Source organism: Pezoporus wallicus, unplaced genomic scaffold, assembly GCF_028554395.1.
Source record: "Pezoporus wallicus isolate ANWC-B61680 ecotype Strahan unplaced genomic scaffold, APGP_CSIRO_Pwel_v1 contig_6814, whole genome shotgun sequence".
Taxonomy (NCBI): domain Eukaryota; kingdom Metazoa; phylum Chordata; class Aves; order Psittaciformes; family Psittacidae; genus Pezoporus; species Pezoporus wallicus.
The window spans coordinates 1,964,125-1,983,431 of NW_026639755.1; the positions used below are offsets into that span (position 1 = coordinate 1,964,125).

Sequence of the window (19,307 nt, forward strand, 5' to 3'; positions counted from 1 at the left end):
CCAATGCCTGAGCACCCTGTGGGGAAGGAATTGTTCCTCGGCTCCAGTCTCAACCTCCCCTGGTGCAGCTTGAGGCCGTTTAGTCTTGTTCTGTCACTTATTATTTGAAGAAGAGGCCGACTCCACCTCACTCCATCCTCCTGTCAGGCAGTTGTAGAGAGCGATCAAGTTCCCCTTGAGCCTTCTCTTCTCCAGACTAAACCCCCCAGGTCCCTCAGCCCTCTCTCGTGTCCTTTTAATTTGGATGTTTCCTCTAAGGTCTTGGGGAGTCGGAGATTTTTGTTTGGACTGAAATTAAAGCCCTTGAAGACTTCTAGCATCAGACATTGTCGTGTCATGGAGCAACAGTCCTGAGACAAAGGAACATTAAACATTGGAGACAGCACTTACCTGTTTCCTAAATAAGTAATTATTTTTTTGGAGGGTAAGGATGAATTATTTTTGTTTTGCAAGTCCTTTGGAATTCGTCTGCATGAAACATCTGCTGCATCATATGTAAGAAGTGAAGGCCAAGAGTAATAAAGCATTTCATTAATGTTTAATAACACAGTGATTAGCAGCCCAGCAAATGTCTTATGCCTGTGGGAGATTGGAACTTATTTGATTAACAAATTAATTGCAACCTGTTCCGGTTGTGATTGCAGGTGTAAGTTTCCATGGATGTTGCAGACTCCCTGAGGACTGATGTTGTAGGTATTGTCATACTTGCTTTCTTCTTCCTAGCTAAAGAGTTAAAAACTCAAGCACGAGGTCTGCTGTTTCTTTGAAAGGAAAATGATTTTTTTGCTGCGAGAGTTTCTCAACAGAGATCCTCTGTACTACCACTGGAAAAGAATGGCTATTATCTGTGAAGGCATAGGGCTGCCTTTTAGAAAATACTTTGCCTTTCAGTTATTCTCCTTCCTGCACTTTATGTCAGTGTTATAATGGACTTGAACTATCTTTGCATTTCAGACCTAGTTCTGGTTTTCTGACTTTTATGTTGGGTGCACTGTAATTCCTGCTGGATCCGGACTCGCCGCTGGCAGAGCACAGAAGATGCTGTAGAACTGAGCTGTTCGTCGGGTCACGATATTTGAAACAATCACTTGAGAATCATAAAGTGAATTTCAGGCTGTGGTCTAGAACTGGCATAATGCTGGAAATCAGTTTGTGTTCCAAGTTTAGTCTTGAGCTTCCTGAGCTGGCAGGAATTTAGAGATGGTATTATGTCTCTGAGAGGCTCTCAAACTCCACTTCCATTCAGAGCAGCGGGAACTTAATGAAGGATTTGGCTTCTACCTTTCGATTAACTGCTGAGATATGTGGAGGAAATGAAAGAAGAGTTGGAATTCTTCTGTCCTCCCAAGAGATTGAGGCTTGTTGCATGTTCTTTTAATACAAGTAACCCATTTCTGCCTCCAGTATAATAGCTGTATGAAGCTTAAGATTTCTGCATATAGATTGTGTCCTGCATTTGGCAAGAGCAGGCTGGAAATGACAGATGGCACTTGCCATTGCTGACTGCCTGTGGAAAGAGCTAGGAAGTTCAAAGTGCGTGCGTGGTCCCTGTGTTTGAAGGGATGGAATGAATGCCTGAGTTTATTGGGGGCAGTAATACAATAGAAGGAATTGACAGGATGGGAACAGGGTGTGTGTTTTTATTCTCAAGACTTTCATCCAGCATGTCTGTCAGCTTACTCATTACTGCATGGTTGGGGTTCAAATCTGTCTACTTCTTCAGGAGTTAATGAAGTCTAGCCCCCATTTGTAGTGGCTGCGTGACTTCCTGCTCCACTCCTTATTCTAGAGCTTTAGTTTCAAGCACATTTTTCCTCTTGCTGCCCTGTTTGCTCTTGAATTTCAGTTGACCTGTAATCCTGTAATAAATCATGGGTTTTCAGGCAGGGACTGCACTGATGGGCCCACCTACGCTTGCCTGAACCCTGTGTCTTTGGCTTGCCCTGGCCTGGCCCCAGCTCCAGCCCAGCTTGCTCTGCCCAGTGACCTCTTCAGGCAGGTCCTGCCTGCTGCCGCAGCCATCGCTGACGCTTTTTGCCCTGATCCGTAGCCGTGCCAGGGCTGAAGGTCGCTGTGCTTAGTAATAAATTTTGGCTGGAATACAGCTGACGCACGCGTTTTGTGCCTGACTCTTTCTGGGTGTTCGCAGGCCAGCGTTTCAGAAACACTTTGCAATGCAGCCCTGCTGCGTGTCGCCATCAATTGTTGCTTCAGGATCTCAAACGATCGGATTTTTCATGAGGGTGAATAGTGGAGAGTTTGGCAGTGTTGTGGAACTTGGTAGCAAAATGAAGCTGGGTTTGGAGCTTTGGCATTGGTTTTAGTTAAGTAGTAAACCAGAGCATGCCACAGCTGCAGTTCACCAGGTTGCAATGAAATGTATATACAAGTATTCTGTATTTTGGACCCACCCCCATCAGCTGCTTTTGCACACCCTCCTGGCAAATTATTCTCATGTTGTATCAGCACTCGGTGTTTGGGTTTTCCTTTGTATCGGGGTTAAAATTCCTATGAGTGGCAGGCAGGAAGAGGTGCATGGAAGGGCTGGGGGGATGCGAGTATTTAAATCAGCAATTTTATGTTTGTACTGTAAACTGCTGATGGCTATCACAGATTTCTTTATTTTCCCCTAGGGAAGCCCTGAATGTTAACACTCTATTCTTTAGTATTGTACCTGTGTCTCTAGGACTTCTTGGATGATAGAAGCTAAAGTATTTTTACAAAAGCAGACCCTCAAAGCTGCTTCTGTGCATGTGTTACACATTGGTAGAGGTTGAAGCAGGACATGGTCCTTCTGGACCTCTGACCCGTGTGTTAGGCCTGCAAGTATTTAACAATTGTCAATGGACCAGCACTAACTGAGCGGTGATTGTTGTGGCATTAGAGCCCTTGCTATGTCATAGCTACAGATATTTAATAAGTAGAATTTGTTGGTTGGTATTATCCTCTCTTGCTGGATTACAGGTCCCGATTGTGTAAGTTTGAGAGTAACAGGTATGTTAAAAATGGAGATCTTCCCAACTTAGATCTGCTGGTGTTGGAAATACGCCATGACTGGCAGGGGAGGGAGACTGGAGCTTTGTCGTTATCCGTGCCTCAGATGTAAATGAGGCAAACTGCCATCCCTGTTGACATTTATCTCTGCTTGAAATCGCTTGCCTACAAAATGGACTTGTCATAGGTGGCTAGCTATTAATGACTGGCACGGGCAGATTCCCAGCCCAGACTTGTGTAATTAAGCCCCTTTTGCACTTCTTTTTCCTCCAAGCACTGATTATTTCAGTGATAGCTTGGGGCAAATGCAGAAGAATGTAGGATTTAGCCTTTATTCTGTAAAATGCTTCAATTATCCTATATCTGTGAAAGGCAACTAGTTCTGTGAGCTTTAGAATCATTTCTGTAATACTTTTGCTAACAGCAAGACAGTGTTAAAAGTAGCCTTCGACTGATGGTGTTGGAGATCCACCTTTGGCAGCTTCAGGAAGTTTTAGAAAAGACATGGTACAGCTTTTATTTTACAGTCTGTCCCACTAAGCTTTAGGATAAACCAGACATACACCAGGAGTGGAGCTTTGGTAAAGATATTAGTGAAAATACGCCGATCATGGTGATATCACTACCCCTCGGTAACCTGTCAGGTGCTATTTCAGTACCAGAGGCAGCTGATGGTGAGCATGATGTTCTTCCTCTGTAGTCTGGAGTGTTTTGTCTCAGTACACTTTACAAAGCTGAGGCTGGGAGGTATGGCTCAAGTGTTGTGCAAGCAGATGTCACTGCAAGGTGTTGAGTATAGCTGGCTAGGATCACATTGAAAGACCTTCATCAGCATGTGCCTGCTGCCCTGTGCTTGGAGTCCAGCCTTTTCTAGTGGTGGGAGATGGTCAGGATAAAAAGGCTCCCTCCTGCTGTATGAAAGTGCTTTAAATCTCTCAGCATCTCAGCCTGAGCCTTTACTCTGGGCAGGCTCAGCAATGCAGCTGAAGAAGGAGGATGGAGGTGAGTAGTCCTTCAGGCTGTTCAAGTGAAAGGAAGCAGGAGGGGGAAAAAAACGCAAGCCCTGCTGCTCCATCACTGCTTTCAGGCATCTTGCTGAAATGAGTTTGTTCCTCAGCTTTGTTCATGGCTCCGTGCTTGGCTCTTCAGTGTGGGAAAACCTTTACCAAAGAGTAAGAAATGTAGTAGAATGGAGAAGGTTATGGTGGAAGCAGGAGAAAGGAGGAAGCTGTAAATACGACATGTGCAAGAGAAGGAGGATTGTGTATACTGAGAAACTGGGGTGTACATGTGCTGCTTCCATCCATCTCTAATGCCAGAGTCCATGTGACAATTACCGTCCGTTTTCTGGTCTTCTGACCTGATAGAAGAACACAAGACATTGAAGCTTCAGCTCTTGAACGTATTAGTCCAAGAAAAATAAAAATTAATTCCAGAAGTGTAAAAAAAAAAAATGAGAACTAAATTTAGTTGCTGGCTTTACTTGATTTAAGCAAGAAGACTGATGCTGAAGTTGCCTGTTGAAATAGACTGGTAGCTTATCCTGCCTTTCTATTAAAAAGCTATCCTTTCTTTAAAGGACCAGACCTTTGGAGTTCTTACCTATTTACAAGAACCAGGCTGTGTCCTTGATGTGGCACAAGGCAAAAAATACAAATTTATGATTTTTTGCCTTTCATCTTCTTTGAACATAATCCTCAAAGAACCTTGTTGAGACTTTAAACAGGCCTTTCAGAAGAAAAGAAATTAACAGTGAAGAGAAAGTCAAACCCCAGCATGCCCTGTAGCTAAGGAAACTTTGAGGAATTCTCTTCTGAGCTGGATCCAAGTGATATTTCTACACTTCATTTGGTATATATTGATAATGTCATGCTGAGCCGTACAAAACCTTCATTTGCTCTGGTCCAGTTCAGGAAGTTGCAAGTCCATAAAGCATCATCTCTGATGATCCAGTCATTTTATCCCCTGTTGTAAAAAGGGCAGGAGAGAAAGAAAGAAGGGGGGGGAAAGTCAAAGATCCAGGTTAGGGGTGATGAATATGCAAACTGGCATAGCTCTAGACATCTTTGGGTGGGAAGGGAAGGGAGTGTGTGTGTGTGATGGTTATCCTAGTCTGGAATAGCAGATTATGGTAGTGAGGCAGAAATGATCTTTCTTTAGTGGTTTTGTATCAACTGCGGCATTAGCAGAGTTATGAGGAACTGGGATTGTAACTTTGGAGAGAAGGCATGAGTCTTCATGGATGAGCTTTATGGGCTATGCTTTGAAGTTAGAAATCTGATTTGGTCTTGACAGTCTTTAACCAAGTCTTTAACCAAATCTTTAACCTTGATGAGCAACCAAATTTATTCAATATAATGAGCAGATGCAGGCAGTCTGAGCTAGGAAAGTTGTCATCAGAAGTGATGAACTGGGAGGATTTTGTCACACTGGGTTTGCTTCCGTAGTTAGTGAAGGGCTCATACACTGGTTATAAAGCACTCTTCTGGAATTGTGTGTCAGCAGCCCCTTGCCTCCTGGATAAAGAAGCCTATTTTAGATAAAGAAATTAAACTGCAAGAGAAATTTGCTGAGTAATCCGTTCATAGTTCCGTTGGTTTGCGGCTCTTCAAAGAAACATGTGCTGCAGGAGCTCTGTGGTTTGGTGTGAACAGAAGTCTGCTGGGTCCTCTTGCAGTGAGGCTGGTGCTGAAGGATATTGCTGCTTCAGTGCTTAACAGGGCCAGTAACTCATTCAGTAAGAAAACTAAACCCTTTGCTTGTATGTGAATAGCTGGGGGAAAGGAAAGAAGAGTAACTTTCCCTTTGAGTCTTTGACTTTACAGCCATATCTCTTGGAAAAGTGATAAGGATATGCAGTAGCTTTATGTCTTTATCCACCCTATATTTTGATCATGCAGTGTCAGCCTTTCTCATCAGCATGTTTTGGAATTGTTTTAGTTTGCATTATATTTAGACATGCATTTTCTCTGTTGTACTCAGTGTAGGACATCTGTCACTGTTCGCTTCACTAAAGGTTCCCTGCGTATAATCCGGCATTTCCTGCCCTTGGCAATTAATATCCCATAGTATAATATAAAAAGGCTGTTATTTAAGATGTATACAGGGGAATACATGGTAAAGTGACACTACTTTATATATTCATCTGAGGGAAAGATGAATTCTTCAAAGCATCAGCCTGTTCCCTTGCCACAGTAAATTAAAGTTATTTGCAACTGTTCAAGTATTTCCAGTTTGAGCTTCACCAGGGATCTGTGATTAGAAGTCAGCTTGGTTTTAAGATGGCTGAGGTGACTAATTGACTAAGATGACAGTTTAAATTTGTTTCCTTCTGTCTAGTCACTGGATGTGAGATATAGGTTACTGTGTAACTGGTTTATGAGTTGTTCCTGATATTAGCACCTCTTGAAGCTGTGTTTGTGCAGCTGCAGCAGATGGTCAGGATGAGAGCTGAAGGATATGGATCAGAGTGGAAGGCATCAAAGTGGGCACAGACTGTGCTTATGCTGGGATGAGATACCAGAGTATAAATATAACTTCAGCCTAGAGTTAGAATAACTTCTGCTGAGTGTATCCAATCAGCATATACATACTATCTAGAGAACATGAAGAGATAACCTGACTTAGATTATAGATGGGTATTTTAAGGAGCTAGTAGAGATAATGCCAGAATAATATTTGCACATTAATTCTTAGTGTATTCATGTTTTGTCCAGTAATTCCATGAGAGAAAAGGTATTATTTCCATCTCACAGCTAGTGGGAGAAAGGGAAGAGGAAATTTCTTGCCTATTTTGTGCTATGAATTCCTAGTGAAATTTGATTGAGGTGCTGGAACATGCAGTGAAAGGTTCAATCTTGTAGTAACACTGTTAAATGATGTAGTAAAAGCCAACTGGAGAAGTTAATCTCGTGTCATAATTGGTGTTTCATTGATTGGTGGGATCTAGAGCCATCCTTACTTTGGCTTGTTAGTTGCCCCAGGTTTAAGGTCCAAGGAAACACCAGCAGTGGGTTGTGGTTCAGGCAGGACAAGAGGATGAGGTCTTTCTGTTGGTCTGAAATCTGAACTGTGCCATGTGTCACAGGCATCCCAGCCATGACTCTGAAAATATACTTCTTTTTGGTAGTATTTAATAAAGAATGAATAAGTGGAGAATATTTGAGCTCCTGTTCCTACCAGGAGAATGCTTTTCTCTGTGAGATGTGAGGCATGTTGACAGGGTTATGTCATGAAGCCTGTATTCCTCTTTCACAATTTCACTCCATACGATTTCAGGAGATACATGTAAGTCTCAAAGGTTTCCCCCCTGCTTTCTCTTATTCCATTGTCCTTGGGATAGCATAGGCCTGTCTTGATGTGTACCTAACAGATTTAGGCTTTAGTCTTTTCAGAAGCTGGACAGGCTCAGGGAAGGACTTGCTTTCTCCTTACTAGTAGCTGAATAATTGCTAACTGATATCTGTGTGAGATGTCACTCATGTTTGTAAAGAGCTGGCTAATATACTGAAGTATGTTTTCGGTCAGTGGGTAGTAGGGATGATAGGATTAATGATACTGCATCCTATCTGACACCTGTCTTTTTTTGTTTGTTTAAGGCTACATGGCTTAGAGGAATTAAAAGCAGCATTTGTAGCTATGTCCACATTAGAAGCTCTGAGTGGTTCTTGTGGAATTCCTTAAGCTTTGAATCATGATAGGCACAGTATGTGACCCTCTGATACGTAGAATACGAAATCCTTATTTGGCAGCAGCACTGCCTAAAGTAGGCATTAGCTTTGTGCATTTAAGTATGAAAATGTGTGGTCGATGAAGAATTTTCTTCACAGATATTCCTGAAGTTGGCCAGAGTTCATGATGCTAGTAGGACCAGTGTGTTAGTCTAGGTTGTTAGGATGCACGATTACCAAACCTGTAATCCAAGTAAAAATTGGAATACCATCTAGTTTTGAAGCTGCAGATCATATAGTAATTGAGGAAGGAAACACAGTGATGTGTAAATGTGACCATAGGAGAAACGAGTATTGCAGCAACAGCTGTGGAACGAAGTGTAACAAGCAGAACTGTGCCGAGTTTACTTGCTTGTTTTCATTCATACCTGCAAGTTTAACATTTCACTCATTTTTATGTGCTTGGCTGTAAGATCCCTCATTTGCTCAGGACGCTGTTACAATGGATATTGCAGTAAAGTCCCCAGTTTATCATGCATATAATGAACCGATTTTATTTTAATAGCTTTTTCAGGTTGATATAAAATGAGAACACTTTTATTCTGCCTGCCTGAACCTGGTTAAACCTTGGTTGAACAAAAGTGGAAACTGAGTTGCTTACTTAATTTTTACAGTATTCAAAGGGGATAGGCTTCCAGCCATTCTGGCTGACATATTTTACAGCTTCAGTTGTTCTTTGGTTTTTCACCTCCTGTAACTGTATATTAAGGTGTGTTCATTGCAGTACTCTATGAGGAAAGAGTTTAATTGTTTGCTTTTCTCTTGTTTCAGAACAGAGAGCTCCAGATTATGAGAAAGTTGGATCATTGTAACATTGTCCGATTGCGTTATTTCTTCTACTCTAGTGGAGAGAAGGTAAGAATGAAAAACAAGGCAATGCCTCCTGGTAACCTTCTGGGGTATAACTGAACTGTTTGTATTTCTAGAGACAGCAGTGTAAAGATAGGAAACCTGATAACATGGAGAAAATGCCACAGTGGTGCCCAGCAGATCATGTTGGAGCACATCTTTTTCAGTATGGAAGCGTGTGGTCCATGAGGAATAGTGTTATTAGTACAATACGTCAACAGTGCAACAGATTTGCATACACACAGTCTCCTTTTTAACTTATTGGAGCACAGCCATGCTTCATTTGCGTGTTCTAGAGCTACCTTTTCACATGTGCAGATGTGTTTTCTAGGATGGGCTAGATGACCTTGTGAACTGCCTCTGGTATTTTTATATGTAGTTATAAACATTTATAGAAATTCTGTAATTTCTATAAGTTTTATAATTTCTCATCTTTTAAAGTTGATTACATGCTTCGTTCTCTTCAGATGCTGGTGAACATGCACAATGCTGGAAAGAGCTGTATATAAGAGCTAATAGCTACTAAAGGGCTATTAACTGCTGCGACCACCAGCAGAGTGGGAGCAGCAACCCACCCACTTCACGGTCTTTGGGGGTAGACGAGTTGTTGGTGGCAGGTTGCTGAAGTCTTGTGCAGTGCACAAGAGGGATAATTGGAAGAGCTCTTTTGTTACCTCTCGGAGAGGTGCGTGGGGAGACCTGGCCCTGCACTTTGCCTGCTTTGCCTATGGAAAGCTTCCAAAACCACATAGCAGGAATCAAGGAGAAATGAGATTGAATGTTTTTATGCTTTCTTTCTTTGGGTCAGCCCTTGCCTGGTGATAGCGTGCATTCACAGTGTGATATGGCTCTTGCAGGTTTTTTGGTAGTTAACTGTCTTTTTTGTGAACTATATTGCGCTCATTTAGCATGTAACCGCAAATTCCTCTAGCAGCTTGAGTACAAGAAGGGAAATAGAGTCAAGGAGGGTTTGGGTTCAGCTTGTAATTTGACTAGGATGAAGTGGAATTTAATGAAACAAACAGAAGACAACTGCCTTATCTAATGGCTTTCAGAATCCTCCTGCAGACAGTGGAAGTGTTAAAACTTCTCAGGACACTGAATCGGGATCCTTTGTGTAACAGTAACTTGAGTAAAACTCTTTCGGGAATCTTTAACTTGATGTTGAGCTTGAGACTGGATTTTCTACTTTGCTGTTTCAGCTCCACGTGGCTGATTCTTGGCAACACTAAGTTCTGTTTTTAAAACTGCAGTCTCTTATCCATGAGCAGCAAATGGTAATGCTCCAGTGGAAAGTTTTCTTTCACATTACTTTCACCTCATCTCTCATCGTGCCTCTGCTCTGTGCCTTTGAGATTTCCACTGTTGCCTTCTTGCAAAATCGGACAAATGTGAACCAGTCCCTAGGGCAGAGGTGCCCGCATCAGCACTGTAATATTGGAGTTCCGGTTGCAAGGTCTCTTTGCAGTTCAATACAAAATGGTAAGTAATAGGCTTGCAAGAATTTCCATGAGACTTCATAATGAAGCTGGCTCTTAGGGCAATGGACGAAAAGGGAGAAAAGTGTAAGGGAACCAGGAAGGACATGTAGGAAGCAATGGTAAATTTAGATGCTGGGTACCCAGAGCTTTATATAAACTGATTTTTGAAGCTAAGTCCAATGGGAAGAGTAGTGTAAAAATCCAAATAACTGTGTGGTAGCATAGTGATGAGTGGGGCTTGCAATTGTTGCCTGTTTTTGTGGAGAACTTAACAGTCCACTGCCATTTAGGCTCTGTTTCTGCTAATTAACTCAAGTCTAGCAGTAATGACAGGTAACTGTTATACTGCTGATCCCTTTAATGAAGTAGTTCATCGGTGAACTTAATTTTGATACCAATGTAGATGAAGCATTCTCTTGCATAAAGTTTTTCATGGTTCTGTTATGACTCCACCTGTTTGTTCCAGCTGGAGTGTTCCTTGGACTTCCCCTGTGTTTCCCAGTGCTTGACACCGGTGTCTCTAAGCCCAGAGGCATGTCTTTCTTTGGCTCTTTCGTAGCCAATACCCGAGAAGCTTAAATCTGTCTTGATTTTGGAGGTACTTCCAAGGATTTCTCCAAATCCAGTAGGACTGGCACTCTTTGAATTCTATGTGCCTAGCAGCTACTTCAGTTTAATTGCTAGGCATTTTTTTAAGCACTGAGCAACCTTAAAACTAGCTTTATTCTAGCAAAACAGTGGGTTTAATTCATGATTAGAAAACCTGACACAACAGAAAATAGCATCAAATAGAAAAAGAATTTGAGATAGCACTTGTTAGTAAGACTATTCCTTAGCTGCATCAGTTAAAGCTAGTTTATAGAGATTTGGAGCTCTCTGATAGCTTTTCCTTGGGGCTATCTGTGGAACTGGCTGAAGCGTTTGAGCTCCTCCTTTTCTTTTTCCCTGCAATGAACTCTCCTTTTTATGTCTCCTGCTCACTTAAACGTCCTTCCTGATTTTACCAAAAGCAATCCAGCCTCAGCATGGAAGTCTTGTATCAAACATGGCTTTGACTGATTTGTTCTCCTTTGTTTTCTGTGAATGGGTGGCTCCCTCTTCTATGAACATCTTTGAATTTGCATTGCCTTTATATAGGTATGCCCTACATGAGGTGGGTGTGTGCATGTCTGTATATATATGCACGTACATGCACACGCATACGTCTTTATACATGTGTATATATAAAAACATTATTCTGAGTACTGACTACATATCAATCATGTTTGACTAATGATTTCTACTTTAAGAGAGCTCAAAGAGAGCATGCAATGTATATTAATATGACAGTTGGCAGGCATGGCATTTGGGTTGCTTCTTTCTATAAACTAATTGCTCCCTGGTTCTTTCCTTGTTCTAAGCTTACAGACCTTTGTCAGACCTACCTGTTGGATAACCCAGTTCTTTCAAAAGACTTTTCTTTAATGAGTTTTTTTCTGAGGCTGTATGAGATATCTGATGGCAGGGCAGTGACTTTTGTAGCTGTAATATGCTTCTCAGTAGTCCAGAGCATGTAATTATAACTGGTGGAATGAACCAGAGGGTAAAGAAGGACAGCCAAATGATGGGCTGAGTTGCATATGGAGGATTCTCTTGGTGGGAACAGTCACAAGTCTTTTCCATGCTGTATTTCTGTGATTTGTGGTTTTCCTGGTAATCCTTAGAGAAAGCAATCAAGATTATAGGGCTAGCCAACTCTGCTGCGTTGCGTAGTTTTGGTATTGTCTTGAGTAAGATGCTTGGTTTGCCTGTCAGCTTGCCACTGGGAGGGAAATCAGGCCTTATTAGGAAGGCATGCATTTCTGGTTTGATTTTTGCTACTTTTCCTTTATTTCAGGGACTGCCTTGCATTTAGCATGATGTATCAGTGTAAATGTTGAGTTACTGCAGCAGGGGGAGATGGTCTTGCTGCCCATCTTTTTTTAGCCTAATTCTGCTGAGGACCTTTTTCATGCTCCAAGGGAGGGTAGACATGGACATACCCAATAACTCCCCTAGCTCATTTGTTGAAAGTATTCCCTGATGTTTTATAGCATGACCTAAGTTCCTACATCAGTGGCTGCTGAGTAAAATTATTCAGCTGTGTAAAACCTGAAATGAGAACCTATTCCCCATTTTTCTTCCACCTCTATTTCTGGTTTAGTTCTTTCTTTGTGATATTTCATAGCTGTCAGATTTTCTTTTGTGAATGCTTTTGAGTGTTTAATAGTCTGATCAATTCATATCCATGCTGAAAAGAGGCAAAGAAGCACCGGAGAGATTTGTTCCTACATCACATCATAAAAAAGTAAAGTAAAGACAGTTTTTATGAAGCAATTGCATCTCTGATTATGTAACTCTCTCTCCCCCTCCCCCTTTAAGGTAGCTTGGGATTCGGAGGACTCAAAGCAAGCATATATGGAAACACAGATCACAGATAGGCAATACACTGACTCTTCTGGAGGCTGAGCTAGCCCTTCTGCGTACCCTAATTGATTTCTAGTCTTATTTAGCTTCAGCTGTAAGGGCATGCAGCCAAAAGTCCGTGCAGACTCAGGATGGAAATTTACTCCAATAGACTTAGACTGAGGTTTAAAATAAACGTGCAGGAGATATATGCAGAGCTGCATGTACAAGCTGCTGTGCATGCATTTTGACAGTAGTGTATTAAACTGCAACAAAGACATTTGGGAGAATCATAAAATGGGTAGGATTGAAAAGAGAGCAACTACTTGATTTGCAAGTTTGGGCTTTGCTTGAATAGTTGGTGTTTCTCCAGGTTCATATCCCTGTTAGGAAGAGATAGATCGCTACCCTTTCTGCGGGAGTGCTCAGATGAGTCCTCTCACAAGAACCATTTATTGTGCACCCTGTTACTTGTATTTGTAGTTGAGTAATTTGGCTTCATCATTGAAAGAAATGAAGAAACAGAACACGAAGTTCAATCAGCAGAGCCTTGAGCCCAGTTTTAAGTTGCCAGAGCCTGTGTGAATGATTTGCACCAGTCTAGTGACGTGCTGAAGGGTTAGCACTAGGAATGAATTTAGTCGCTATGCTCCCTTCAGTCCTTGGCAGAACTGCTGTGCTGTTGACAAAGGAGCAATTAATGCCAATTATGAGGAGTTTTGTGGTGTTGGTATCTCTGTAGTCCTTGCCTGTGGCCTGCCAAGCTCATTTCAGGAAGGGCAGTAGTCATTAGATAATGATTATCAGTTACTGCTGTTCAGGCTTGCAACATCCTGGGAATTTTCTTAGTTGTAGTTATGAGCAGTCTCTGGTTCTTGAGTAGGTTGTGTTAATAGAAATAGCAGTTTTGTCTGCTTGTGATAGGGCTAAGCACCAGTAGCTAGATTCTCAGTGTGATGGATGTGTGCAGTGGAAATGGGAAGCTCCATGGTTTTGCTCTAGTCCAGTACATCTGGTTAGTCACTCTTAAGTCCATTCCACTAGCAGCTCTAGCCACTGCTCTCATCTACCTGTGTTGGGTGGCCATTAGGAAAGTAGCTCATATTGCTCGTCCTGAGGCAAGCATACAGTTTGAACCATTATTGTGCATTATCTTGCCTGGTTTGCTGTTGTGGATATGTCATGATTCAGAAATTTCCACTGAGTCTGGAAAGTAAGAAAATAGTGGATCTCCAAAGGCTCTGCTTTTTGTTTTAACGGTAAGGTAGTCAGGATAGTCCCATGATCCCAACTTTACCTGGTAATTTCCATCTTCCAGCAGAGTTATTGCCAGTTATATTATTTTATGAAGGGCATAAAATAAATAAGAATCAGCAAGGATTTGTAAGCTCTTTTTCTCTACTATACTCTCCCTTCGGAGAGGGAAAAACTATGACAGGAAATGTCTTTCTTGATGAAAGGTAAGGGCTTAGTGCACATCACCCAGGAACCAAGGCTTCTCATTGATCAAAGGTAGACAATGCAAACCAGTTGTCTTGGAACAAGTCCTGGGAAGGTGCTTAAATGTGAATTATATTGGGAGGCTTGACTTCTGCCCTTACGCTGTCATCGTAGCTGACCCAGCTGGCAGTTTCTACCTACATCAGACTGCGTTATGTTGAAAAGCAGCCAGCATTAAAGAACAATTTGTAAACTTTGACAGGTAGGTACAGGAACAAAGCTCTGTCTTGGGACAGTTCTTAAACTCAGTCATGAAGAGTCAGGGAATAGGAAAGGGGGTGTTTTGCCCAACTTTTGTAGTACTGATAGAAAATAACAGACACTGACATTGAGTCTTCAACTGCTTTTACCCCCCTGGAGTTATCTGCTCTGCTTCTAGGCTTACGGTTCCTTTACTTTGGTGGCAGCCATATCGCTGTTTTGAAATAGATGTGGTTATAAACTGCGAGTAAAACCAGGCATGTGTGGTCACTGGATGTCACCATTCCTGTGTAAAAATGAAGTCAGCTACACAGTTGTTTGCGTTTTCAGATTTTTCCAGTATATCATGGTTACTCAGTAGTTAGAGTAGGAAGGCTACAAATCCTCACTTTTATCTTTGAAAGCAGGTCCAAAGCGTTAGTATCTTTAATGTACTATGTCAGCCTTCAGGAGAAGAGAAGGAAAAAGGGTGTTTCACAGCACTTGGTAAGTGTGCGTGAAATACATACATGAAATACATGAAATGTAGCTTTAAGAAAAAGTAGAGTAACAGGGGTTTTTATTCTTAAGACCAAAACTCTGTGACTTTGAACCTTGTTTGTTGTCTAAATCTAGGTGGTTAAGCCAGGGTGAAGGGCATATTTTACCTCATGCTGGCACTCTGGTGTTTAAATAATGCACTCTGAAAGAAGGCGTAATCGAAGTGAAATAACTGCTGTGTGTTTTCTTGCTTTCTGACTCCCAAGTTAAACCCTTCAGTGCTTCTTGATAGAATCCTTGTGTAGCTGCCATCCTGTAACAGCTCTGTGTGTAGCACCTACCTCTGAAAAACATTGGTGGGTGGTGTCATAGGATAAAGAAAACAGGGTCCCCTTGAGTAAACTGACTGGCTTATTTACCTCATATAGCCCCAATACTGATGCCATGAGATAATTTCAGTGAGAAGTGCACTCTGGAGGCATGTTCCTTAATTTTAGGTTTATGGCTTATCTGTGTGCTCTCAGCATGAATAGGCAAGTAAAGTGAGTTTCGTCAGAGTTCCACATTCCTTTCTCCAAGGCCGTTTTTGGATGGGGCTTGGAGCAGCCTGGTCTAGTGGAAGGTGTCCCTGCATGTGGCAGGGGGTTGGAACTAGATGAATTTTAAGGTCCTTTCCAACTCAAACCAGTCTGGGATTCTATGAAATACAAAGTTAAGGAAAGGTCTTTATTGTTCATCTCCTCTCAGTTGCGCTAGCACAGCGGATCACATGGATTCCATCTGAAAACTAACTCGAATTGTGACCTGGGATTAAACAAAAAAAAAAAGTATAAAAGCGAGAAATCACCTGCAAACTGCTTCAGACCCACAACCACACTGTTGCTGATCTGCCAGGAGATGAAAACTGCATGAACATACTCATCACTTTGCCCAAATGCTGACCAGTAAATTGAGTCACCCTAGAAGAAAGAGTGCCCAGAATAGCTTCTTAACCTTCTGTCGTGGTTTAAACCCAGCTAGCCGGCTCGTTCACTCACTGCCCCCCTTTTCCTCCCTCTTTCTCTCCCCCCCCCCCCCCCCCCCCCCCCCCGGTGGGATGGGGAGGAGAATCTAAAGGATGTAACTCCCACGGGTTGAGATAAGAACAGTCCAGTAACTGAGGTATAACACAAATCACTACTGCTACCACCAATGATAATAATGATAAGAGAAAATAACAAGGGAAGAGAATATGATATCACCCGTTGAAAATGAGTCCAACCCAGAAGACCCCATGCCCTTCCGGGTAAATCCCAGTTATGCCCCCAGGCATGACGTGCTGTGGTATGGAATACCTCTTTGGCTAGCCTGGGTCAGGTGTCCTGTCTCTGCTTCCTCCCAGCTTCCCCTCCTCCCTGGCAGAGCATGAGGCTCACAAAGTCCTTGGTCAGGGTAAACATTACTTAGCAACAACTGAAAACATCGGTGTTATCAGCGCTGTTCCCAGGCTGAAAGTCAAAACACAACGCTGCACCAGCTACCAAGAAGGAGAAAAATTGACTGCTACTGCTAAACCCAGGACACCTTCTTACCCTATTCATTGATGCTCAGAGAAATTTTCCTTAGATTCCAGGTAGGAGTTCAGGAGAACTTCTAATATTTTACTAGATACTGGCATAGTCTTCAGATTATGCCTTGGAGTTTTACAGGCTTTTGTTGTTGTTTTTGTTTTTCCTTTTGCCCTCAGTCTAGTGTTTGCATATATGACCTCCCTGAGTTCTATTATTGTGTTGGTGGTAAATAGTTAGACTGTGCCTGACTAATGTTGATTGGAGTTTTACACATACAAGTTATAAATGTGGTGTGTGAGATCTATGAGTAAAAGTAATGAAAGCTGGTAGAACTGACTCAGGATTAGTCTGGGGTTTGTTGAGGCAGGAGGGGATCATAGAGAAGGAATGTTTGCACTTTACATGCAAAGAACAATCCAGAAGAATGAATCTTTGAAGTCAATGGCTGTTGCTTTATATTGGCCACAGTTAAGATCAAATAGATGATGTTTAAAAGAGATTACTTGTGGGGATTGAAGGAGAGAAGAGTTTTGGAAGTGGAATTAGAGACCTCTGTGCAGCCTTTCCTGTGTTGGTAGAGTAATGTCAGTTTTGCTCAGTCTTCAGCCATGTAATGTGTGACGGTCATGTGCCAGGGTACTTTACTTGCAGCCTGGTTTATCTCCAATTGCTGATACAAAGAAAAATAAAGAAGTTGCTAGAATGTTTTAGTTCTTGTGTCTTAGACTTTTTCATGCCTCTTATTATGTCATAGTCTGTATTAGTATTTACTTACATGAAGTGTTTCCAGCCAAAGTGAAGTGGTGCCTGAATTATTGGTTCTAGAGAGGCACAGAGCAGTTCAGTGGCAAGGGGGTGGTTATTTTGTTGTGGCTTGTTTCGGAGCGGTGTTCATCAGCTGTGGATTTACCTGCCAAGTGACAAAAAGCAGCTTCTAACATTTGAGACGACTGCAGGAGCCACACTGCTACGGTAAAAATCCTACTGAAATACATTGATCCTGTACTCCAGTATCTGGCCCTGCACTCGCCCTGTTTTGAAAGGTACATGGTTGTAACCTGGGTAAGGACAATCTGAGTGCAGCACAGGCTGGGGTCTGCCCAAGGGGGGGAGCAGCTCTGTGGAAAGAAACCTGGGGGTGCTGGTGGACAACTCAGTAGGAGTGAACAGCATGCTGCTGTGACAAAGCAAGCATGCTGGGGTACATCAACAAGGGAATCACCAGCAGAGAGAAAGAAGCCATTATCCCACTCAACTGTGACCTTGTCAGGCCACCCTTGGAATATTGTGTTTAGTTTTGGCCCCCACTGTACAAAAATGATGTGGAGAGGCTGGAGATGGTCCAGAGAAGGGCCACAAAGATCCTCCAAGCACTGGGAAGCCTGCCACGTGAGGAAAGGCTGAGAGAGCTGGGCTTGTTCAGCCCAGAGAAAAGAAGTTTTAGGGGAGACCTTATCACTATGTTCCAGTATTGAAAGGACGGCTACAAAGAAGATGGGGACTCCCTTTTTCCAAGGAGTCACATGGAAAGACCAGGAGTAATGTGTACAAGATATTCCTGGGCAGGTCCTGGTTGGATACTATAGGAAAAGTTTTCACAATGAGAACAATCAGCCACTGGAATAATCTTCTCAGGGAACTGGTGAACTGCCCAATATTGGACAGCCATAAGATTTGGCAGGGCGGCACGTTGGGACATATAGTCTAGGTCATGCTTTGCCAGATGATCCTTGAGGTCCCTTCTGACCTGCTGTTCCATGATGCTGTGGTAACCTTAGCAGCAAGCACAGGAGAACGTGGACGCATGTAAACATCTGACCTGCTGAAGAAAGCTCTTTCTTTGGGATCTGTTCAATCCCAGACTCTTAAGGAGAAGCGAGTTACTTGATGACATCTTGTGTTTGCTTTCTGTCATTTACATGATGCAGTCTTCTCTAGAGACTTTTCTCTGCAGGGGTGTTCCAGAGGTGCTTCTGATGCTGAGGTTACCTTGATTTGTTCCCAGCCCAGCAGTTCTGAAATAGCAGTGTGGGAACAAGTTGTGTGGAATACATGGTGAGGTTTCCTGTAAGGGAAAGATAAGCCTTGATCCTCCTGCTTGATCCTCAAGCAGTTGCCCTCATTTGGCAAGCTCTTGGAGCTAACCCTGTTTCCTACTGCAGTACATCTGGGTCACTGGAAAAATATGTGTTTAGGAGGAATGCACGAGGCAGGCAAACCAGCTTACATCATCCTCAGAGCTTGTCAGGCCATGGCTGCTTCCTAGCTTGTCCTGAATCTTGTTCAGGGGAATCCAGGTAACTCGGATGTTATTTTCATCCAGTTCATGCTCACAGAGAAGAATGAGGGCTCTTGAAAATTGTATTCTGAGTGTTTATCAGATTTGCACCAGGAGGAGGAGGTAGGTCAGAACACTTGAATCATCTTTAATTCATGCAAGTAGGCATTAGAGCACTTCTGGAGTGTCAGTTACTTGTGGCAGGAGTGGAATATGCAGCTACTTGTATAGCCTGCGCCATAAGCCCTGCCTTTATAGTTGCATGTTAAAGTTCTGGGTACATCAAATGGTACATCAACAGTTTGTTGACTGGGGGAAAGGTAATTGTGTGCCTTTATGTTCTAGATGATAATGTGTGATACACGTTTACAGCAATACCGTGCAAAACCCATGTGCTTTTTTCAGGGGTAGCATCCAAACTCACAGGCATTGGTGAGTGAGTGCAAAACCTCCATCTCTGCTGTTTTGGTGCCTGAAGTTTTTTGTGCTTGTGTTATGTTATGCATTGAATTAGTCCTATTTCCAACAGAACATAAAAATAAAAATGGAGGAGAGAGAAGCAAAGCAAAGGTGGTATGGACTAATAGAGTTCTGTAATTCTCAAAACTCACTGTTGTAAAGTAATGCAGAGAGGTTGTAATGATCAGATGTATGACTGTTTTACATGTCTCCCTTTGCTTGTACTATGAAAGGAAAATGAAACCACTATAATTTCATTTCTACTCGTTTTTCTCTCTAATCTTTAATGTAAATCTTTTTCATACATGGAACATGAACCTTTGAATGAAGTAAATTGACCTCAGTAACAGAGTGCTCTGTG

The 19,307-nt window shown here is 42.4% G+C and overlaps 1 protein-coding gene across 2 annotated transcripts in view; it reads left to right on the plus strand.

Annotated features, from left to right (window-relative positions):
• GSK3B (glycogen synthase kinase 3 beta) overlaps positions 1–19,307 on the plus strand; it is a 143,763-nt gene that overhangs the window by 70,140 nt on the left and 54,316 nt on the right. For both annotated transcript variants that reach the window (XM_057416030.1, XM_057416031.1), the window contains exon 3: positions 8,496–8,579. In XM_057416030.1, the coding sequence (XP_057272013.1) occupies positions 8,496–8,579 (84 nt within the window). The remainder of the gene's footprint in view (positions 1–8,495; positions 8,580–19,307) is intronic.